General features: G+C 47.4%; 1 protein-coding gene across 1 annotated transcript in view; it reads left to right on the top strand.

Annotated features, from left to right (window-relative positions):
* Positions 1-11,560: 11,560 nt before the first annotated feature.
* Positions 11,561-24,575, top strand: part of PTGFRN (prostaglandin F2 receptor inhibitor) — an 81,258-nt gene continuing 68,243 nt past the window's right edge. The window contains exon 1 of the mRNA XM_017524183.2: positions 11,561-11,890. Coding sequence (XP_017379672.1) covers positions 11,842-11,890 — 49 coding nt within the window. The 5' untranslated portion in view covers positions 11,561-11,841. The remainder of the gene's footprint in view (positions 11,891-24,575) is intronic.

Genomic DNA, 24,575 nt, shown 5'->3' with positions numbered 1-24,575 from the left:
AGAGGCAAAATTATAGTAATAGAAAGCAGATCATAAGTTGCCAGGAACTGGGTATGGAGGGAGGAAATTGACTACAAAGGGCACAGAGAAGTTTGGGGGGAAACAGAAATATTCTTTATCATAATTGTGGTGGTGGTTATATGACTGTCTATATTTGTCAAAACTCATCAAATTGTATGCTTAAATTGGTAAATTTTATCATATGTATATTCTACCTAAATAAGCTAAAAATAAAAAAGAAAGCAAAAACATTTTTTTAAAAACTGATTACCATAAGAAAGCTAGAGGAACTATAAAGAAAAAGAAGACCTTTCTAAGAATCCCAGAAGACCTTTCCTCTCATCTCATTAGCCAGAATTTCCCCGTATATTCATGCTTAAGCCCATCAGTGACAAGAAATAAAATTCAGAAGAATTGAAGTTTAGAACCCTATAGGGCCCAGGCATAGGGCACTCAGGAATCACCCACCGGGACTAGAGATTCAGCCAGTCTCCCTTAAGGCAAATGGCTCAACAGAGGTTGGGTGGACCCCTCAATGACATTGAGGTTCTGTTAGAAAACAGGAGAGTTGGTCAGGTGCAGTGATTCAGGCATATAATCCCAGCACTTTGGGAAGCTAAGGTGGCAGGATCACTTGAGTCCATGAGTTCAAGACCAACCCGGGCAACATAGCAAGATCCTGTCTCTAAAAAAAAATCAATCAATCAATCAAAAAAAAAAATAAAATTCAAAGAAAAGAGAAAAGAGGAAGCGAAGTGTATTACTTAGGGTAGCTGTAGCAAATGTAATAAGTAAGCCCCCACATTTCAGTGACTTAACAGCATCAAAGCTCACGTCTCCCTACCGTAACAGAACAGTGCAGATGTTCCTGGTTGGGGGCAGCTTTCTTCCACGTGGAGATTCAGGGACTCTTATTTCTCTTCCATCTTGTGGCTCTGTTATCTTATGCCTCTGCTTCTAACTAGCAGACCAAGGAAGAAAGTATGGAGAAGCCATACAACTACTTCTCAACCTGCCCACCATCCAAGTTACACATATAATTTCTGCTCTCACTCACTGGCAAGAGCGAACCATGCAGCCACATCTAGATGGAAAGCGAGCTGGAAACATAGCCCCTGGCAGGAGAGCTGATTCGTTTGATGTCACCACACTGCAGAATGGAACATATTGGCATTCTGGTAGACTGCTGATTGTCTGTCAAGATGGAGGTGGAGGTGGAAGCACTAAATATTGAGAGACAACCAGACAGCTTCTATTACATAAATACTTATTTTTTTGTATTTTATTTTGAGACAGAGTTTTGCTCTGTCTCCCAGGTGACAATGAAGTGGCATGATCAGAGCTTACAGCAGTCACCTCCTGGGCTCAAGCAGTCCTCCTGCCTCAGTCCCCATGTAGCTGGGACTATTGGCACATGCCACCATGCCTAGCTACTTTTTGTATTTTTAGCAGAGACCGTGTCTTGCCATGTTGCCCAGGCTGATCTCAAACTCCTGGACTTAAGTGATCTGTCTACCTCAGCCTCCTAAAGTGCTGGGATTATAGGCATATAATCCCAGTATTTATGTGCCTGGCCTACATAAATACTTTTTAAAATCCTTTCTCAGTTATCCACAGAACAATCCTTTGCCATAAACATTATTATTGTCAGCCGGTTGCGGTGGCTCACGCCTGTAATCCCAGCACTTTGGGAGGCCGAGGCGGGTGGATCACGAGGTCAAGAGATTGAGACCATCCTGGTCACCATGGTGAAACCCCGTCTCTACTAAAACTACAAAACATTAGCTGGGCGTGGTGGCGCATGCCTGTAATCCCAGCTACTCAGGAAGTTGAGGCAGGAGAATTGCCTGAACTCAGGAAGCGGAGGTTGCGGTGAGCCAAGATCGCGCCATTGCACTCCAGCCTGGGTAACAAGAGAGAAACTCTGTCTCAAAAAAAAAAACAAAACAAAAAAACATTATTATTGTCTCCCTTTTATAGATGTGGAAACTGCACACAGAAAGCTTAAATAACTTGCCCAAGGTCAGCAGCTTTTGTAACTGGCAGAGCCGGGATGTTCCCCCAGCGTCTGTGGCTCCACATCTGCTTCTCGCAACCTCCATTTCACATTGCTTGGTGAAAAACTTCACAGCATCGCTCTTCATCATGTGGCTCAGGTGAGTGTCAGAAGGAACCCTTTGAGAATGAGCCACACGGAGAAGGCTCCGGTGTCTCCCTGACACTCATCAAGCGCTTTTTCATCATGGCATCAAGGATCATGGAAATGCTACACTGGCCCCTCTTTTCTGGAACAATGTTGACCCATGTCTGGGCAAATAAGAAAAGTTTTGTATGAGTATGTCTGTTCAAATAAATCCTGACTGTTTCATTTGGAAGGAATGACTAGCTCCCATGACTCACAGGACACCACCCCCGACTCCAATATCAAGAATTTCACCTTTTTTTAAAAAAATACTAGTACATAGTGAATAGTGGTTTTCTCAGTTTTTAGCATAAGTTTTGGCTGTCCCTGGCATTCTGTATGCCACACATGTGCCAAACGCTGCAGCACGAGGACAGGCTAGAGGCAGGAAGGGAGCACAGGAAAGGGGGAGGGCTGGGAGAGGGCTTTTATTAGGTCAGTGCAAAAGTAATTACGGTTTTTGCCATTAAAAATAATGGCAACCAACCTGCTACAATTTATTGAGATAGTAGTACATGCCAGACCTCATTTTTAAATTACAAACTAAAATGCTACTATCCCTATGGCTGCCATTGTTAGATGAACAGATTGGAGTAAGAGAATGCAAAATGAGTTCATTCAGATTTAAAGTTCTTGGTACATTACCTGAAAATGTGTTTATAACCAGTGAATTTCTTCCCCTAGAAGAGAGAGCCTCACTCAAGCCATTCACCTCTTTAATCAGAGCTCGGGAGCTTTCCAAGCTAATTTATTTTAAGCAATTTCCTGGTGAAAATCTAGCACAGAGGTGGTCACACCCTCCATTTGAAGTGCTAGTAACTCACATTGTAACTCCAGTTGGCTCCCTTGTCTGCATTTGATGTACTCTGTGAAATCGTTTTAATATTCCGTAATCACTTTAATATACTGTGTAATCTTGGACAAGTTACTTAGGTTCTCTGAGCCTCAGGTGCCTCATCCATAAAATGAGGGGGTTGGGCTAGATCAGCGGTTTTGGATTACTTTTTTCCCAAACAAAATTTTATGTGGCACTCCAATATATAAAAGAGATCAACGCAGAAGTATTGTAAGTACAGTCGAAGCATTTATTAAGCAGACCTGCTTTGTTTCGGACATTGTGCTGGGTGCCTGGGATACAAAGTTAAGGGGAGCACAGCCTCGACTTTCATTCTAGTGGGGGAGAAAGACACATAAACTAGGACAGATGCATAACCCTGAGACATGCATCAAATGCAGAACTGGTGACACACACAGGACATGGTGGAGACAGCAGCTGGAGAAATAGGGAGAGACCTCGGGGAAGTAATGCGTAGCAGCATCCCTTGGCCCCTCCTGTGGTTTCCATGTGGCCAGCGAACAGTTTAGAGGATGCTGGGATGGTCCACGGCCCGCACCCCTATCTCTCCACTTGTCTGCTTCAGGGCTATAGGCTCGGCTCCAACAGGTGCAGATCAGAGACCTGGAGGAATTGATGCCCTAGGGGCCAAGCTCGGCTGTTGAGGCAGGAGAATCAGGGAGTAAATACCTGAGCCTCTTGTCCCTGAGGGACAGTTCTAAGGCACATTCTACAGTTTGTTCACAGCTGTGCTTACCTCAATAACACACATGTACTGACTTTCTCTTGTTTGCTGACTTGCTCTCCCCTTCCCTCATTACTGCTTTTTGAGATCACTTCCTAAATAAAGAACTCACAGCCAAATCAGTGTCTCAAGCTTTGCTTTCAAGGGAACCTAACCTACAGGAGTGGCCATGTGATGTGTGAAAGGCATTTCCGAGAGAGGGGACAGCAGGAAATGGCAGAGTACACAAGAGCCATAAGCAGCTCCATGCTGGCTGGACCACGGACCACCTGAGCTGTTGACTGCGTGGAATTGGGCACACTGCGTCCATCTGCCATGGACACTCAGGCCACTCCAGCCCTCAACCACTGTGTGCTTAGAGAAAGCAAACGAATGCTAATATTTGCTAACCCAGTGCAGATAGAAGAGCAGTGCAGTTTTCTAGGGTTAGGAGAGTCAACTGTCTGCTGCTCTGGGAAACAACATTGTTTCAGGAGCTCCTGTGAGTCTAGTGGATGGCAGTGCCCTTTCTCATCACAAGTGTCTTGAGTTCTAGGGCGGCTGACACAGCCTAATCACATTCCGGTCTTTCCCTGGAAGCAGAGCTCATTGTGATTATTACCTCATTGCATTTAATCTGCAAATGAGGAGTTAGAATTTAAAATGTCTCTTGAAGGGCAGGAGGCGTGGACTAGAATTTTACAGTAGGAAGGAGTTCCTGCATTGTGCAACTGCATGAACATAATACAAGAAATAAAAATGAAAAAATATATAGTAAGTGTGGGAAAGGGGAAATAATGATGGCAAGGTAAGGATGAGCTAGAAGGGAGGTTATGCAAAACTTATGCTACAAGTCCAATCCAAGGCTGGGCACTGTGGCTCATGCCTGGAATCACAACACTTGTGGTGGCTGAGGCAGGAGAATTGCTTGAGGTCTGAGTTCAAGACCAGCTTGGGCAATACAGGGAGACCCTGTCTCTACATTTTTTTTTTTTTAATTAACTGAGCATGGTGGTGCGTGTCTCTAGTCTTAGCTACTTGGGAGGCTAAGATGGGAGGATCGCTTGAGCCCAGGAGGTTGAGGCTGCAATGAGCCATGATTATACCACTGCACTCCAGCTTGGGTGACAATGCACGACCCTGTCTCAAAATAAGAAAAGTTTTATTCATTTGCTAGAGGGAGGCCATAGAATTGAACATAACCTTTGTAATCACTACCATGAAAAGGAAAACATCACCAGTTATAAGATTTACAGAATCAATAGGAAAAAAGAAACGAGTCGCTAAGGACAAGCACAACTATTTGTGGTACTGAGATGGGAGTAAAATCCCTCCATGCGACCTAAGTAGAGAGGCTGCTGCCTCATTTAACGAAGAGCGTCTGTAAACCTGTCCTTCTGGGAAACAAAATGACAAAGGGCACAAAGCTGTTTCTTAGGACATCCTTCAATATAGGCTGATGGTATCATGACAAAATGCAATTCAGTAAAAGCAGCTTTATGAGGGTGCCGATATAGTATATGCAGGTACTAAGCTCGCTGATGTTCTACTTAATTCATAATTTAGGGGTAGATCTTTGGGTGTCGAGAAAAATGTACAGACTGCATTTACTTCAATAATCTTCCATAAACTGTTTCTCCCAGCTGATCATTTAAAAAATATTGAGGGGCAGTAAGTTTGAAATCGTCATCTAGATGGTGACTGTTCTAGGTGGGGCCACATCAGCACAGCCAGCTGTGACTCAGAAGTGGACATTCAGTGTTCTCATGGGCAGGGCACCCAAGATTCTCCTCAGAAAGTAACTTTACCTTCTAACCCAGAGGTCAATGGGTGATCGAAATCTCATAAGCTTTATATCATAAAGCATGGATACAATAATTTTAACCTGAAAAAAATATTAAAGCAGGTGCAACAAACCTGCATCTGCTGCAGGAGGATGAACAACCATTCATTAGAGTACCCATGAAATGGCCGACGTACTGTGCAAAACGCCATTCCATGTACACCCTCCAAGACAGAAAACATTGCAAAATCTTGCAAAGTATACCTGGGCAACAAGTGACCGGCTGATGGGGATTGTGAGTTACAAAATAACGCATAATACAAAGTAACTCAAAAATCCCCAAAATGATGGCTCCATTTTAGAATAACTGATCTGTGAGTCCTCTCTAGTGGCGAGTACCTACGGAGCAGGAGTTGTAATCCCAGTTTTTCATAATAAAACCATAGCATCTATCTATGAGTTTCTCTGCTCTCTAGTGCTGGAGAGCACACCCTTCGGCTCAGCCCTAAGTAAGGGGAAGAGAAGTGCAGCAAAGACAAAGACTAAACTTTGGAAGACGGACTAGGAAAGAGTTCCTCTTGGCTGGACTTAGGTAAATCTCAAAATCTTGAGATTGGAAAGGATTTCCCCCAAGGTCATTTTCTCCATGGCTCCACCTAATGTCCCCTTAGAGGGGCGTTCATGCCTTAGAGGCAGGCATTTAACCTCAGGCTGGATGTTTTTTAGAGAGGAGAGGACACTGCTGTGTAATGTAACTCCCCTCATCGCTGAGCTAAGTGGTTATTGCAAACTAGGCCAATTTTGTCTCTTAGCAATTTTTACCCAGTGACTCAGAGTAAGACCTCAAATCAAAGTCTACTCCTCCTTTAAAGTGCAACACTTAAAAAACAAGCTGAAGATAACTCCTGGGAGATCCCTGTCGCCTTCTCCAAGGCTTCCAGAGGAACCTCTTTCCATATAAGGTAACTCTTCTCTTGATGAGGGTTGCCTGATTTCACACATAAAAATATAGAATGCCCAGTTGAATTGGAGTTTCAGATAAGCAAGGAATAAGTTTTTAGTATAAATATGCTCCATGTAATATTTGGGACATACTTATACTAAAAATGTATTTCTTATTTATCTGAAATTCCAATTGTACTGGGCATTCTGTATTTTAGCCAGCAACTCTCTGTACTGTTGATGCATTTTCATTTGTAAATGTTGTTTTTAAAATATAGTTCCTTGGGCCGGGCGTGGTGGCTCACGCCTGTAATCCAAGCCCTTTGGAGGCCAAGGCGGGTGGATCACCTGAGGTTGGGAGTTCAAGACCAGCCTGACCAACATGGTAAAACCCCATCTTAAAATATATATATATATATATAGTGCCTAGAAATTAAGATCATATTCTAGTTGAACCCGGAAGTGCAGCTCACGTGGGGTGAGAAAGGCAAGTGGGGAAATGGTGAAAGGAAGAGGACATCTTCCTCCTCCTCTTCCTGACTCCCCTCCCAATGTATGTGTGAAGACTGGGGTAAACTCCCTTCCAGTGAGGGGATAAAGCCTCTCCTGGGCATAGCAGCTCAGTGACAGGGCACAATGTTGGCTTGATGGGGGCATCTTTGGGCATCACCCCACTTGGCAGCCCTAACCTTAGGTAAAAAACTTACTCCAACACCCCACAGCGCCTCCAGCCATTTCTAATGTGTTAGCCCCTCTTTTTCACAATGGGCTGCAGTCTCTATTTATTTGAGGAGATACTTCCAGCCCAGATGATGGCATATTTGCAGAATGTAACACATAATGACTTGTGCCTCTCTTACCTATTTACCTTTCTTTCCATTCCCTATGCTGTTGTGGTTTCCATCTCCTGCCCGTCCTTCACTGTATTTCAGGGTTTTCATGCATTCAGTTAGATGATAAGCTTCTCCAGGGCCAGGGCCTTGTCTGCTTGTAACACAGGAAATATCTCAGTCTTGGGGAGAGCCTTTATTGTAAAAGCCTTAACCTCCATCCATTTCCTTATTTTTTCCTGGTACTTCTTCACCCCAGTGTTCCTGCAGGAGTGATGCTATGTGGGGTGGGTGCCCAGGGAGGCACCTTTGGTCTGGCAGAGGTGGAATCTGGAACAGTTCCAGTCATTTAAGAACACTTTCTCCACCATCTCCCATGTCAGTCTTTTAGGGCTGAAGAAAAGACTAGGAGGATTGATGGTTGGGTGGTGAAGGAGCAGGACCAGCCCACAGGCGGGACCCTGCTTAGCCCACACCAAACAGATGGGGTCCCTTGCTGTTTTGAAACTTGTCGGATGAGCATTCTACAGCTTCCCCTGTAACCTCAGCAGTATTGCAGGAATCTCGCTCATGGGGAAATGAAGTCCTCCTCGCTCCACCCCTCCCTTTTTAACTTTTAATTTCATTCTCTAATCCTATAATTTAATCCTAAATTTTTTTTTTGCTTAGCAATCCCTCTTTAACTTTAACTTGGGAAATATACACCTGGACACAGAATAAGGAAGATGGTAAGTGAAATTGATTAGTGGGATGAAACCTTGCCATGGAACATACTCCTTCCCCTAAGCCCCTGCTGAGGTGAGGTAGGGATCAGGGTCCTTTGGAGACTGTGTATACAGGCGCCGGAGTGGGGCAGGGCCAACAACCCCAAGTCTAGGTGAATATTAGAACAATTGTCAATTTCATTCACAGGGAACCTTTCAACATTTTCATTCGCAAAGTTAAACAATATGATGATGTGTTTGCCTGGTCTCGGCAGGGAAACTTGTCTGGCATAATAGTATGAGGACTTTTGTGAGGATTTAGGGGTATCACCTACAGAAAGACATGTGTAACCAAAGGATTGTAATGTCGGACTGCTGTGACCAGTGCCCCTGAGGGCACTATGACTGGATAAAAGAAACCCATGTCATAGCCTCCTTGGGGATGGGAGTGAATCAATTAGAATTGCTGGAGAGTGAGTCTTCCTGCCCCAGGCAAGCCTATAGACTAAGACAGGAGAACAATTAGTTGGGGCAAAAACCTATACCTGTATAGGTTACTCACTCTGGCAAATAAATGTCTTTCATAATCAAAGCATCATCAGATTCCAGAGTCATGAATTAACAAATCGTGCCAGTCTGTTGTGAGTGCTTCTTCCTTTATCCATTGGTAGTCAGCGATGTGCAAAAGGTGTGGTGGATAACCAACAGTCTAGAATTATTAACTTATGCTTATTTTTTGTTACAAAAATGGCTCTTTAGGTTGGCTCCCATGACAGGTAACTGCCGGCCACCAGCAGGCTATCCACTTCAGTCTTCATCCTACCTGCCTTACCTAGACAAGTTTATTTATTCTCATCATTTCAACTGTTAACTACTGTTATTTCCACGATTGTAAGATGCACCATTAATTTAATAACACCTGGGGGTGGGTGAGGTGAGAAGGATCTCTATCACATTAAATACAGAACATCTATTGTGAGCTTATCCCTATACTCCACAGCTAAAGACCTACCAATTTTTCAAGACCCATTGCATAGTCATCCCGTCTGGGAAGCTTTCTTTGACAGACTCCTACTGCACTGACCACTCCGTTGTGGTGTCATGACTCTACCTTGTACATGGTACACAATGCACAAGCTGTAGGCTCCTCGAGAGCAGGAACTTCTGATTCATACCTGTACTTGCAGGATCCAGCCCAATGTCTGCCATTAATTCCCTTTATAAATATACATTAGGACCTACCATGGGCTAGGGACAGTCCCTGACACGCATTGTTTATTAAACAAAAGAGTTGTTAAAACGTCTACTCTGCCAGGCCGGCTGCGGTGGCTCACACCTGTAATCCCAGCACTTTGGAAGGCCGAGGTGGGTGGATCACGAGGTCAGGAGATTGAGACCATCCTGGCGAGCATGGTGAAACCTGTCTCTTAAAACAAAACAAAGCAAGACAAAACAAAAAACATCTACTCTGCCATAAGGTGGGCTACAAGGTGAAAATGTGACAGCCTCTGAGGCCCATGCATTATTAGACAGACACGGGGGCAGGGTACATGTTTTGCTGAACTGAATGTGACTAAGTGCCACAATGTGTGGTTCAGACATTAGGTGTTCCGCGTGGTAAAGGAAAGATAGAGGATGAGCTGAAATCTGAGTTTCCGGAGGTGCCAGGCCTCACACTTCTCTGAAGCTCCGCTGTCTTCCAAGGCCTAACGTTAGTGTGGCATTCAAGGTTGACTGAATGAAACTGGAAAACTTCCCTGCGAAATTCTAGGGAAGAATTGGGATGGGGCAGAGAAAGGAATTACTACCGTGTGTATGAACAGAACCAGGAAAGGCTTGGTGGCAGAAATAAATTAAAAATTATTGTGTAAAATGTAAATAACACAAAATGTACCATTTTAACCTTAAAAATTTTTTAGAGACAGTGTCTCACTATGTTGCCCAAGTGTTCTCAAACTTCTAGCCAAAAAAAAAAGAAAAAGAAAGAAAGAAAAGAAAAAGTGCCCACTCAGTGGCTCAGACCTATAATCCCAGTCCAGTGCTTTAGGAAGCCGAGGTGGGGAGAATCATTTGAGCCTGGGAGTTCGAGACCCACCTGGGCAACATAGGGAGACTCCAATCTCTACAAAAAATAAAAACAATTAGCTGACATATGGTGGCACACACCTGTGGTCCCAGCTACTTGAGAGACAGAGGTGGGAGGATCGCTGTTGGGTTTGGGGTAAGCAGGGTCCTGCCTGAGGGCTGGTCCACTGCACTCCAGCCTGGGTGACAGATCGAGACCCTGTCTCAAAAACTAAAGACAGAAAGAAAACAAAACAAAAACTCCTAGCCTCAAGCAACACTGCCCCCGCCCCCCACCCCACCTCAGCCTTCTGCGTAGCTGGCATTACAGATACCAGCTACCATGCCTGGCTGTTTTAAACATTTCTAAGTGTACCATCCAGTGGTATTAAGTACAATAACGTTGCACCACCAGGAATGAATTTCTAAGCCTCTTTCCCAAGGGTTCATATCTGACTAATCACCTATTTGATAGTGGAAATAAGAAACACTTGTTGGTTGAAAGACAAACGCGTTAAGAGTAAAAGCAGCGTTCTTCTCCAGTGTGGGCAGTTTCCGCAGGAGCATCTGTGGTCCGCTTTGCAGGTGTGAATGAAAGCCTGGTGAGGGCAGCGGGCACCAGTGCTGCTCCTTGCCTGTTTGAGTCATGCTTGCTAAGTTTAAGCCATGAACGCTCCATTTCTTTCAATACCATGGGGCCTTTTGTAATCAAATCAAAAGCACAAAATGTTGGGGGGGGGGAGAATCTTTATTGGCAACCAGTTGTGTCCACTTAGAGCAATAAATATGAAATCTTAAGAGCACATTGTATATGAACTAGTACAGCTATTAATACACTTGGGTTTTGTTGGTGTGTTCGTTTTTTTAAATGGGTGTCTTTGTGGGGAGTTGTTCCAATCAGGGCCACAGGCGCCAAGGAGAGGGAGGGAGCTGGGCAAGGAGGAGGCAGGCACACCCACCGGGGTGTGGGCAGAGTCAAGAGAGCAGGGTTCGGATCTCGCCCCTTCCTGCACCTCACCAAAACACTTAAGGCCTCTGTATGACAGAGGTTGGAATCCGTGGCCTTTGAACGTCCTTTCAGCTCCTTCACTCCTGTCTGGATAATTTGTGGCAAAGGCGAAGTGGCTGGTTGGTGGGGTGCTTAGCTCAGGACCACAGGCTGAACCAGCGGGGAGTTGGCTGAGGACAGACTAGACACGCGTGGGTGACTGCAGAGTGATGGAACGGGGGTGTCCCGGGATAGGGCTAAAGCGATGGAATTTCCAGACGAGTCCTTCCCAGGCCAACTTTTAAAGGTCGGAGGAAAGTATCTCGTGGGGTGGGGGCCCAGAGGGGAGGGCAGGGTGGGCTCCGACGCCTCCTCGCCTTTAAGCGGGTGGCCCCGGCGCTGTCTCCGTTACCTGGAGCGGGGAGGGGCTTGGGAAAGTTTGTGTTTGTTGCTGGCAAAGCGCCGGATGGGAGGCGCGGGCGGGCGGGCGCTGCGGTTCTTCCCTTCTGCTTTCGGGAAGCGGTCGGGGCTGCACACTCGGAGCGGCGGGGCCGGCTCCAGGGCCCGGCCGGCTGGAGGAGGGAGGGAAGGAGGCGGGAGGGAGCGAGCGGAGCCAGGGGCGCACGTACGCCCCAGCGCTGGGATTGATCGGCTCGCGGGGAGAGCGGAGCAGGCGCGCGGCCCAGGCGGAGGAGCGCCGACTCTGGAGCAGCCGGAGCTGGAGGAGGAGGAGGAGGAGAGGCGGCGGGGAAGGAGGAGGAGGGGGAGAGTCGCTCCCGCCGGGCGAGCATGGGGCGCCTGGCGCCGAGGCCGCTGCTGCTGGCGCTCCTGTGGCTGGGTGAGTGTGCGCGGGGCTCGGGAGGGCGCAGGGGGACCGGCGGGGCCCCGGGGGGCTCGGCGGGGCGCGGCTGCAGCGCGCGGCCTGGGGCGCGGAGGGTGCCCGGGCTGCTCGCGGGAAACCCGGCCGGAGAGCGCGGGCGGCTCGGCCCGGAGGGGAGCGGCCGTGGGGCCGCCCGGAGCCTGGCGCGAATCCGCCCGGGCCCCGCGCACGGGGTGCAAGTGGTCGCTCCGCCAGGCCGAGCCTCGCCCCCGGCATGTGCCGGGGGGAGTGGCCCCGGGCCGGCTTTCCCCGGCCCTCCCTACCTGTTGGCCGCCCGGAGCCCGGCTCACCTTGAACTCCCGGCCCGGAAGGTGCTGCGGTCCCGGCGCGGGTCCCCGGCTCCGGAGCGGAAATGTGAGCCGGGATCTGCCCCGCCATAGCCGCCGCCGGCCGCGCCGCTCTTCCCCGAGCCCGCGCGGAGTTGCCTTTCCAGGGAAGCGAGAGAATCCTCCAACTTCCTTCCACGAAGGTCACAGCGTGGCCCCGAGCGTTACAATGGAAATCGGCGTGCGAGCCCTGCCGTCATTTTCCTCGTGGCTGGGTCTTGTGCCTCAGTCTTTTCTTTTAGCTTTTCTTGAAGCTGCCTAGATGCATATTTATACACAAAGACCTAAGAGCCTGGCTTCTCCAACTTTTTCTACCTGTTACTTTTCCTCCTTTACTGTCCCCTCGTCTTCCACCCCCCGGAAACCCTCGGTGCCCTGTGAGGTTTTGGCCCAGTGCCCTCCCCCCACCCAAGGAATCTTTTGTGGGTTTTTTCCCTCTCCATTTTCCATTCACTCCATACACAGACACCATCTTCACGTAGATCCATATGGTGATCCTAGCCAGCTACGGAAATATGTTTATTAAGTACCCACCATGGTACCCCAGGGCCGACCCTTAAACGCTTTGGTATTCTTGGATCCTTGTGGTCAGTGTCAACCAGGACGGGATGATTCCTGTGACCTGGCCTGGGGTTCTCTTCCAAGGCCCTAGAGAAGGCAGATCTGAGCCTGTTACAGAGCGCGTGCTGTGCGGTGTCCGTCCCATCCAGGTCCCAGCTGCACACAGGGCAAATGACTCCTCTGCACTTATGGCCAGAGGGCCCCAGAGGAGGCCTTCTACAGCCACTCCCCTGCTGGGAACACCTGGGGCCCACACTACTCTAACCCCCTTGACTCCTGCTGCTGGTGAACCAGCCTTGCTAGCTACTGTGTTTTCTTCCTTCACCTTGAAGGGATTTTCTGAACTCTCCCTAAGAGAGCTCGTCCAGCCACGTTGCCTTCAGCTTCAGCCAGTGTGCAGAGAGCTTCCATATCTTCCAGTTAGTTTTATGGCATCTCTTCTGTCGTTCCTGATTCTGGTGCTTTGCTTTTATCTTTGAAACAAGGTCTCACTCTGCCACCCAGTCTGGGTGCACTCCACAGCTCACTGAAGCCTCAAACTCCTGGGCTCAAGTGATGCTCCCACCGCAGCCTCCCGAAGCGCTGGGATTCCCGGCATGCTCCACCACACCCGGTGGTAATGCTTTTAATCTTTACTGTTCACTCTGGGACCCTATGTTTGTGGCACGCTGCTGTGATAGTCCACACACATTAATTGACTTTGTGTCTGGGTCAAGTAGGGCCGTGGCCTAGGTTTGCACACATTGCGCACTGTACAGCTTCAGGAGCTTGTTCACTTTGTAGCCTATGTGAATGACTCCCCCTAGAGTTGTGCAGTTCTCTGAACAACCTGGGTACCAGTTAGGAGGGTGGAATGAGGTAGAACTTTGAAAACAATGCCCTTGAGTAATCATAATAAGGGGGGAAGAGGGAGGGGGCAAAGAGAGACTGACAAAAGCAAAATAGAAGTGGGGAAAGCACAACTTGGGGAAATCTTGATCGTACCCCAACATATCCTGTCCTGGTTGGAGACCTCCTATGAACTCCACAGGGAATTTCTGTGGTGTCACCAGCCAGTGCCGTTTCACCTGACAGTTCTATGCCCCTTTGATGACTCTCCTAATAACTGCTGCCACAGAATCTCGCTCGGTGTAGCTTCAGCCTCACCTCTGGGAAGGTCTCTGTGTTACACTACTCTAGCACTGTACTGATCCCTGAAATGTAATACGTTGATCAGCAAGATCACCTGTCCTCCTGGGGTGTGACCTGGGTATAATCTTGGTATCACTGCTCTTTTTGATCTCCACATTCACATAGTTTCTCAATTCTTGGCTTTCCCCATAGCACAGACTCCAGCTTCTTCCTTTCCTTCCTGTTTCTACGGCTACTGTCTTGGCCCAGGTCCCGATGGTTTCCCACACAGTTGGTGTCTTCTTGGTTGATTATTTCTTCCAGCTTCCCGTTTAAGCTCATCCTTTTCCTAAAGGGTCATTTTTGAGGCTCCCACCTGTTCTTACTGGGTCCTCATGACTTTCCTCCAAGGAGATGTTGCCCCTTGTGTCCCTTCCCTTTGGTCTTCTCTGGCCCAGACACTTCATTCCAACTAACCTGTAGGCTCTCCTTTATGGAGACTATATTAAACCTTCTGCCCTCTTCTGCTTTTCACCTTTTGCTTGTGTCTGAATATTTCCTTTTCCCCCTAAAACTCATTTTCTCTATGCAGCCTTCCTAAGCCTACCTACTGTGATCACACCAGAACCCACCCCGCCGCATAGAGCAGGTTTCACATCCATTGCCTGTGTCTGACCTGTCTTGCCTGTCCACTCAATGTGGCATTTCTTAAGTGGCCACTCTGTGTGTAACTATGTGTTCAATGCTGGGAGTCCCAGACAAATGACCAGGACATAGCATCTCCCTGAGCGGCTGGCAGGCGTGAGTGGACAGAGTGAAACAGCTGACCACAGGACTGAATGAAATACCTGACGTATTTCCTTCAGTCCTGTGGTCAGCTGTTTTATTCTCTCAAACAAGGGAGGGGACGATTAATTTTGACTTGGGGGTTGGGGCTGCTTTTGCTGAAGAGTTGACATTTGATCTGAGCCTTGAGGATAATTAGAATTTTGAAAGAAAGGATAGAAGAGCATTCCAGGCTCTGGGGAAAAGCCTGAAGAGTGGATGAGTGAAAGTGCGTGGCTCATTCAGAAATGGCACATAAGTTCCAGGTAGCTGGAGCTGGGGGAACAAGGAAATAATGGGGGTACAATTATTTGGGGGAGGAGGAAATAATGGGGGAGGAAAGGTGGGTTTGGTATACCCTGTGGGTTTTTTTTTTTTTTTTTGGAGATGGAATTTCCACCCTTGTTGAGCAGGCTGGAGCGCAATGCTGAGATCTCGGCTCACTGCAGTCTCCGCCTCCTGGGTTCAATCGATTCTCCTACCTCAGCCTCCCGAGTAGCTGGGATTACAGGCGTGTGCTACCACGCCTGGCTAATTTTTTCTATTTTTAGTAGAGATGGGGTTTCACCATGTTGGCCAAGCTGGTCCTGAACTCCTGACCTTAGGTGATCTGCTCACCTTGACCTCCCAAAGTGCTGGGATTACAGGCATGAGCCATCACACCCAGCTGATCCTGTAGGTTTTGCATGCTGTGCTGAGGAGTCTGGACTGGGAGGGGTAGATTTGTTGGCGTGCTGGGTGCTGCCAGGCAGTTTGTGCTCTATCGTTAGAGCAAATATTTACTTCACTGTATGTAGTTGTCTGTTCCCTACCCTGATTGTTTCCCTTGGGGGCAGGGGCAACGTTGGTTTTGTTCACTACAACGTCCCTTTTACTAATAGGATATATAACCCATACGGAGTGTTTGATACCTACTGGCTGACTGAATACTTATAAATATATATGTCGTTTTTTTCTGTGGGGATGGGTAGCCATTAAAACTTTGTAGGGCGAGATTAGCAGGACAGGATGATGTGTCTGAGGAGGGTAAACCCTCACCTAGTGCGACATAAATTGGAGAGTAGAAGGCATGGAGATTGTGGGGTGGGATTCACATATTCTCTTTATTTAGGTCTTTATTTTTGCAGACCTGTTGAAATACTTCTTTAAATGTCAAAAGCTTTACGTCTGTATTTTAAAAGGACTTTGTATTAATTAAGTAGGCTAACCTGCTCTAACAAATAAACTCAAAGCATGGTGGTTCACACAATAGATGTGTCTTATGTAAAAATGTGAAGGAGGTGCTTCGGAGGGAAAGGTTGGGTGGGAACCCTGCCTCACACAGTCATTCTGGCTCCCAGGCTGGCGGCAGTTCCTCTGTCTTCAACTCACAGTTTCTGGAATCTCTTTGGTAGTCGTCATCAACAATCTAGCCCCTACAAAGGAGGAAAAAGCATGGAGTAGAATATATGGAGTCTTTGTGGGTCAAACTTGAAAGTGGCACACATCATTTCCACACACATTCTATCGGAGAGAATTTGGGTGTAAGCCACACTAGCTGTAAGGAAAGCTGGGAAGCCATGTGCCAGCTACTATGGAAGAAGGGAAGGACAGATTTTGAGGGAACAGAAGCCTCTGTGTTACTTATAAAGGATATAAGATTGAAAGAGAAATGTGGGCTAAACACAGTGGCTCACGCCTGCAATCCCAGCCCTTTGGGGTGCCAAGGCAGGAGGATTGCTTGAGATCAGGAGATCAAGACCAGCCTGTGCAGCATAGTGAGACCTCCATCTCTACTGAGAAAAAAGAAAAGTTAGCCAGGTATGGTAGCTGTGGTTCCAGCTACTTGGGAGGCTGAGTGGGAAGGATCACTTGAGCCTGGGAGGTCAAGGCTATAGGGGGCCCTGATCGTACCACTGCACTCCTGCTTGGACAGCAGAGCAAGATCCTGTCTCAAAAAAAAGGAAAGAAAATGTGTCCACCCTCCTGCCCGGGCATAATCGCTCCTATTTAACGTGTGTGTGTGTGTCTCTGCTTACTGAATATTTTGTTTGTTTTTTTTTTTCTTATAGCTTCTGTACAAGGCTCTGTACCTAATGGGCACAGTAATAATAGCTACTATTTCTAGTGTGCATATCGAGCGTCAAGCTCTGATATACATGCTGGTATTTATTCCCCACAGCAATACTTTGAGGAACTCACTATTATTTTCTCCTTATTACAGATAAGGAAACTGATGCCTGGAAAAGTTAGATAACTTGTTCAGAGTCATACAGATACTCCCTAGCAAACCCAGGATCTGATCTCAGGACTCCGTTCTGCCTCTGCTAATGAAAAGTTGACTAATGTTCGCTAAACGTTATGCTGTGTATTGCTTGAGATTAGCTTAGGCAAAGAAGGATGATAGTGGTTTCAAAGTGAAACTGCATTTCAAAATAGGAGGATCCAGGGTGAGTGCAGCCCAGGCACACTTCCTGAAGGGAAGGGCAGTGCCAGCATATACCTCGGAGGTGTGGCATCTCTGCAGCCCTAGCAGGTGGCCACACCTGCTCTGAGGACAGGGGCTGAAAGTAACTGCCTCTGGAAAGCACCGAAGGAGGAGGAAGGCCAGCAGGAGGAACCCCAGTGAATCCATCCAGCTTTAACAGTCTTTGAAGTACTGTGGGCTTCAGAGATTCCTTGGCACTCGTTTTAGCCTTGTTAACAGAATTCCTGTATGTGCCAAGCTGATTAATGCCTGCCCTGGCTATAATTATTCTTATTAGCCTGCTGAATAGGAACTCTAGTTGTCAGTGATCGTTCCTTACAAGGCAGCAGGCTACTCGGCATTTATATGGCTATTTTGTTTCAGCGATGATCTGCTGAGCTGATGTTCCCCCCATAGATTGAATGTACATTTTCATATCGGCACTGCGTCTGGCAGATAAATAAGGTGTGTGCTTGTCTGTCAGTGTGTGTCTGCATCTCACTTTATCAAATGAAGTTGGAGGGACGCTGTCCAGGCAGTTCATAGCTGTTTTGTTTAATTGCATTGGTTTCTTAAAGGCAGGGTTGCAAGGCCATTTGACTGTGCTTTGGGAAAATAACTTGAACTGGCAAAAATTCTTCATAATTTATCTTCTGGAAAAGACGAAGTGCTGCAGTTGGCACAGTTAGTGGTTTTTTCAGTCTTGGAATATTTCTCCCCATACCAACTGTAGACTTTGGGAAACAACAGAATTAGACCCAGTAGTTAACGTCGTCACTCCCCAGCAATAGGCGTTTCCAGTGGGCTGGAGATCATGACACTGTGCATTTCCTTGTGTTCTTCCAATGCTGATTTCTCCACAATACTCTGTAAGTGTTTGTGGTAGATGATGGAGTCACTATGCAGCATGATTCAAGTGTAAGTAAAATGTTCTGGGACCTTAATTGCATCCTGTTTCACACCTTTATAAGCAGTTAGAATATGAAAATATTTACGTCACTTGGGGTATTCATAGGAGTGGAGAAGAACCCGTGGCTGGTGTTGCTCTGTCTAGGGTGAATCTGGCGTAGAACGGTGAAGACTGGAATTGTGCTTAAGGGTTCCGGGCACATTTCAGAGTGGGTGCTACTTTGGAATCCTAATGAAAAAGAGATAGTGTGCAGACAGATGAGTTACTTCTTGGAGTTTAAAAGTGACACCAAGTCAAGAATATTCTGATATTGGCCCTTCCTTGCTCTTATTTAGAGCTGGACTCGACAGAACTCCCCAGCTTGTGGGCCACGGTAAGGGACCCACATAGGTTTCAGGTGGGTCGTCATGATATTGATACCCACAGGGCAGGGGCTGCCTGTAAATCCAAAGACCTGCTTACCCAGAGAGCTGTGCAGATAGATCGTTTCCTGTGTGTGCTATGATTTGACGAGGGATGGCAGTTCTCTCCACTTGGTGAGCTATCGCCCGTTAGCCCCAGCCTTGGAATGAGCTGTTTGAAGATGCAAGGTGAGCAGCTCAGTAACACGGCTAGCAGCTCATTTATTCAGCAAATATTGAGCAAGCGCCTGCTATTACATGCCAGGCATGGCTCTGAGGAATTCCTCTATGAACAAAGCAGGCTCAGATCTGCCCTCAAAGGGTCGGACAGGATGTACTAGATGTCAGAAAGTGGACGATTGAGATGGGGGTCAAGGGCAGGTTCTTGGAAATGCCTGCAGTGAGGAGACAGGAAATGAAAGGGAGAGTTCTGGGAGTAGTCGGGGAACAGAAGTACCAGGAGAGCACGCTGTCGGAAGCCAAGCAGAGATGGGTGTGAGTGGACTTGTTAAAGAGGGATCGGTCACATGCTGCTGCAGAACTGGAAGGATAAAGACAGAGGAGCCCTTGGATATGGGCACTGCAAAGTCTGCCCAAACGATGAAGGAGGAAGAAAAATCACAGGACTTGAGAAGTGGGTGGAGTGGGGAGGAACTCTGAGTCAGAAATGATCGCCACCTTTTACACGGCGCGGAGCAGAAGACCACTGTGAGGGCAGTGACTCGGCACGGCAGAACTGACCAACTCAGACAGGATCCCGGAGTTGCCAAGCATGCCCGCAGGCCAGCTGGGAGACTCTGGGGGCAAAGGACAGGCTGAAGAGCGGTGAGCAGGCATGACTACTGGGTGTGGACTCCAGATAAGGTGGCACAGGGGGTTTTGGGGTGCAAGTAGGAGCCCTAGCCTTGAGGAGCCGGAGAAGCGGGAAGGGAGAGGGAGAGGAGAGCATGGAGAGAGCACTGTGGTGTGACATGCAGCCTCTGCAGCGCTCTCAGACTTCCCAGCCCTAAGAGTGACCCCAAGGCTTCCACAGACATGCTAGTTAGAGGTTATCGATGTGTTCCCTTGTTCCCCCTCTCTGTCTCTTTAGAACAGGGTCTCACGCTATCACTGCAGCTGGATTACAGTGGTGCAATCACAACTCATTGCAGCATGAAACTCCTGGGCTCAAATAATCCTCCCACTTAAGCCTCCTGAATAGCTAGGACTGCAGGTATGCACCACCATGCCTGGCTAATTTTTTATCTTTTATCTTTTTTCTTTCTTTCTTTCTTTTGAGACAAAGTCTCACTCTGTCACCCAGGCTGTAGTGCAGTGGTGCAATCTCAGCTCACTGCAACCTCCGCCTCCCAGGTTGAAGCAGTTCTCCTGCCTCAGCCTCCTGAGTAGCTGAGGTGCCCACCACCATGTCTGGCTAATTTTTGTGTTTTTAGTAGAGACAGGGTTTCACCATATTGGCCAGGCTGGTCTCAAATTCCTGACCTCGTGATCCACCTGCCTCAGTCTCCCAAAGTGCTCACACAGTGAGCTCTCACACAGGCATGAGCCACTGTGTCCAGTCATTTTTTATCTTTTTTCTAGAGGCAGGGTCTTGCTATGTTTCTCAGGCTGGCCTCAAACTCCTGGCCTCAAGTGATCCTTCTGCTTCAGGATCCCAAAATGTGGTGAGCCACTGCTCCTGACCTGTATGTTCCCTTTCTGTATCTGCACACACGAAGTTTCCCCTACGTCCCTCAGGGTGTCTTCTTCCATGTTGATTGGTAGAATTAACTTACTCTCTGATAGCTTTTAGGTTTTTGGCTGTTAGGCGGAATCCCTAGCACAATGCAAAGACGGATTATGAAATGCAAGGAACTCTTGCATTTCATAATCCATCTTTCTGTCATTCACATCAGCTAAGAAGATTTTAGTAGTTTGTATTACAAATACACCATTACTTGTGCGTTTTTAAAACCTACTTCTGTTCTTTACACCCTTCCATCTTTGCCTCATCTCCCAATTAAAAGAGGAAAAACTATGGTTCAGGCTTCAGAGTCAGCCTTTCGTTTGAATCCTGCCTCTCCTCAGTGTGAACCTTGGACAGGTTTTCCAGCCTCTCTGAATCTCACTTTCTGTCTCTGTGAAATAGGAATAATACCTCACTGGCAGGTTTTTCATGAAGATCAAAAACAACATATTTAGAAAAATGCAAACATTAGTGTATGTAAGTTCTTAGAACTCTGCTACCCCAGGTGTGTTCTGGGGACCAGCAGCATTGGCAGCACCTGGGGGAATCTCAGGTCCAACCTTGTGAATGGAAGTTTGCATTTGAACAAGATCCCCAGGAGATTCAAATGCATGCTAAAGTTTGAGGAGCATGTCTGGAGGAGTGTTTGGCACACAAAGTATCGGTAGTCTGGGCTTTCTCAGTGGGTCTGAGGCAAAGCCATGGTCAGAGTCAGAGCTGGAGGAGAGTGGGCTAGGGCTGGACCCCACGAGAATGTAACGGGCATTCACTTAGCAATAAAGGATGGAGGATAGCGTAGGTCTGTAGTGGACGCAGTGGACCTAGTTTTGTGGCTTTATCCCACCAAGTTTGGCAGTTTTCTCCATGGAATAAGGGTGGAAGGATGAGGGATAAAGGAACCAAGGGAACGGATGAGAACATCACAGACAAGACTGGCCATGGAGTACAGGTGGGATAGGCAGGTGAGTGGGGCTTCCAGGCCTGATGTCACTGCAGAAGGTCTGAGGGCCTGGAGGACGTGATGAGGGCATTAAAGCAGATTCTGAGGTGCAAGGGAGTGGGTAGTCTAGGAAAGTAGCAGGTGCGGGTCAAGAGAGGTAACTTCTGAGTTCAGGGTTTTGGCAGCACACATCTAAGGGGCAATAGGCTGGATGGCCGGTAGTCGCACAAGCATTTATTCAGAGGTTTTGCTTCTTACCCGATTTGGGCTGCTTGAGCTCATATCTGACTGGTTTGGGCCTGGATGGATCACGAAACAGGAGTGTGACTTAGAAGCATTAGTCCTGGGTGCTGTGGGAAAAGGCAGTAACCTATGACCAGGACGAACTGGGGGCTGAGGAGCAGGTGTGATGCGGATAAACCAGTATGAGCGTTCTTTTTTTCCCTAAGATATTCCTGCCTGCCTTTCTTGTAGTATTTATTTTGTGCCAGGCACTATACTTTCTTTTCTTTGTTTAAAGAGATGGGGTCTCTGTCACCTAGGCTGGAGTGTAATGTGGCGATGATAGCCCACTGCAGCCTCAACCTCCCAAGTTCAAGCGATCCTCCCATCTCAGCCTCCCGAGCAGCTGAGACCGCTAATGCACTTCCCATAGATTAACTCACTTAGCAGGCTTCATAGTCCCACGAGGGTAGCCACTGTTGTTACCCCTATTAGATAGGTGAGCAAACTGAGTCACGGAGAGGTGAAGTCACTTGCTCAGGGTCACAGTGTAAGTGGCAGACCTGAAATTCAAATTCAGGTAGCGTGGCTCCAGAGTCTGGGTTCATAACTGCAAGACACTAGTCTGTCTTTCCATGTTAGCCAAAATATACCTTTGAAGACACTGAAAGGAATTGATATAATTAACTAAATTGTGGAAACAGTTGTACAGGAGGCTTGGATTTTGGCCCTTGTCCTTCTACTCACAAGTTTTGTGACTTTGAACAAGTAGCTGAATAGCTCTCAGCCCTTGTAAAAGGAGGATTGGGCCAGCTGATCCCCAAGGTCTCCCCTTCCATCTCCAGAATTCTTTGCGTCCACACTGACCTCTGCTGTTGGCCACGTGGCCTCTTGGCCCAGCCCTGGCTTCCTGCCCATCTTCTGAGCACTCCTTATGATTCTGTAGCCTGAGCCTGTTGTCTCTCACCTGTCTAGTGCCTCTTCAGCACAGTGGGTCAGTGCCTCTGAGGGCTCTGGAAATTGTTCTGTTCTGTATTGGTAGCTGCTGCCTCCTTCTGGCCCATTTCCTGTGCACTAAGGATCTTTTCCCTGTGGTTGTCTAGGGTACAGAGGTGTCCCCACCACCAGGCTAACTGGGCTTTCAGACAGACCTCTGGGGAAAGTCACAGAAACAGGAGAACCAATAAGACATTTCTAGATGACAGACAGTTTCTTATCATTACTGATTTTTGTGTGTGCATATGCAAGTTTTGATTGAGGGTATCAACCATGAGCAAGCTGGGGCTGACTAATCAAGCCTCAAAATGTGACCTGTGTCTTCTCCCTTCAGCTTAGAAAAGAGCCTGGAAGATGCTCCACAGGTTGCCCTTTTCCCAGTACACCCCAGACCACAGTGAGAAGAGACGTAGACATCTTTAGATGTGTATAACTATTGCCACTACTTTGGATTTTACACCTTTTCTGAAGGGTAAAAGAGTTGAAATACTTTTTTTTTTTCCCCTCAAGTAGGGTCTTGCTCTGTTGCCCAGGCTGGAGTAGAGTGGCACGATCTTGGTTCATTGCAACCACCGCCTCCTGGGTTCAAGCGATTCTTATGCCTCAGCCACCCAAGTAGATTACAGGCATGTGCCACCACGCTGGGCTAATTTTTATATTTTTAGTAGAGACGGGGTTTCGCCATGTTGGCCAGGCTGATCTTGAACTCCTGGCCTCAAGTGATCCGCCCACCTTGGCCTCCCAAAGTGCTGGGATTACAGGTGTGAGCCACGATGCCCAGCTGAAGAGTTGAAATTCTGACATCTCCAGTCAGTAGACTCAACTGGTTAAAAAATGTGCCCCTAGCATTTGGGGACTTTCTTCCTTTTCATTGCTTCAGTCTAAACAAGGAAGGCTCAAAATGATGCTGGATAAATACCACCTCCTCGTACCTTCTAGAAGGGCTATATATTACAGATAGAACTTGTGTGTGTGAGCTCAGTCCTCACTGCATCTTGGCTGCTGCCTGGCCCTCCCTGGCTACTTTGAAGTGTTACTGTTGATGCTACTGCTAAGCCCAGTGATTTCATCTCACTGGATTTGGATGCAGATATTTTTGAGGCTTACCAAGAACTTGTGAATTCTGGGCTGTGTTTGAAGTAGCTTGCTGTCGCGTGCTGTTCCAGAGGTGAACGAGAGGATAGTGCTTTGTGAAACCATTGCCCCTTTAGGATATACTGAGAAGAGAATATTAGCTGATTTGGTGTCTGTCCAATGTATGCCACTTTGCTTATGTTGCAGTGAGGAGTTAAAAAGACACACACACTTTTGGCACAACTATTCATTTTTCCATTTTCTGAAAGCTGGCACATCCAAACATTTTCTTATTTATTAGAAGACATTAAAGTCCATCATCTTTGAGAAATCGTTATAGTAAGTTCCAAGTTAAGACCATAGTGTCTAACTCATGGCATGGTACAGCACAGGGTACTTAGTCACATTAGTCAAAGTAAAAACAGTTATGACCTTTGAAGGAATAAATTGTTTGTGTCCAACTTTACTCCTCAGTACAGGTCATTGCTACCTTTCTTTGTGATCTTATTTTTTTAGTGCTTCAGCAGCATTAAGGGAATATTGACTGTGTTTCTGGTACAAGATTACAAAGTCCAAAATGGAATGGAACCAGTTATAACTGAATGGCAGAATGGATCATAGGTGTTTTATAAAGGCCTAGGTGAATGAGTTATTAGATCACTGTACATATGCGGCTGTCAGAATTAGAGAGATGAAACTGAGGCTGGGGCAGTTATTACAGAAAAGCTCCGTGGAGCAAGTGGGGCTGGAGAGTCAAGAGGCAGGAACAGAAAATGCATTTCAGGTATGAAAGTGGGCAGTACAGTTTCTCAGAGGTGGGAGTAGATAAATGTGTGCGGGTTGGTGTCCCAACCTTGGGGATTAGCTGACTTAAGCTGGAAAAGTAATAGAGACCTTAGGGGATGTGGATATTAAACTCTGGGGAGCAGGGGTTGGTGGAGAAGAAGAATGTGAGCAAAGTCACCCTGAAAGATGTTGGCAGCATCGCTAGCGCCCACAGAGCAGCTAAGAGCCGGCATGCGTGAGTGAGGCTGGAGAGGTCCGCTGGGGCTTACAGGAAGCCAGCCTGCTAAATTAAGGTGATAAGTCAGGCCATAATCCTATTT

This window comes from Cebus imitator, unplaced genomic scaffold (assembly GCF_001604975.1).
Source record: "Cebus imitator isolate Cc_AM_T3 unplaced genomic scaffold, Cebus_imitator-1.0 Scaffold32, whole genome shotgun sequence".
Lineage (NCBI taxonomy): Eukaryota > Metazoa > Chordata > Mammalia > Primates > Cebidae > Cebus > Cebus imitator.
Note: the sequence above shows the minus strand (reverse complement) of the source record. Positions and strands in the feature narration are given on the sequence as shown.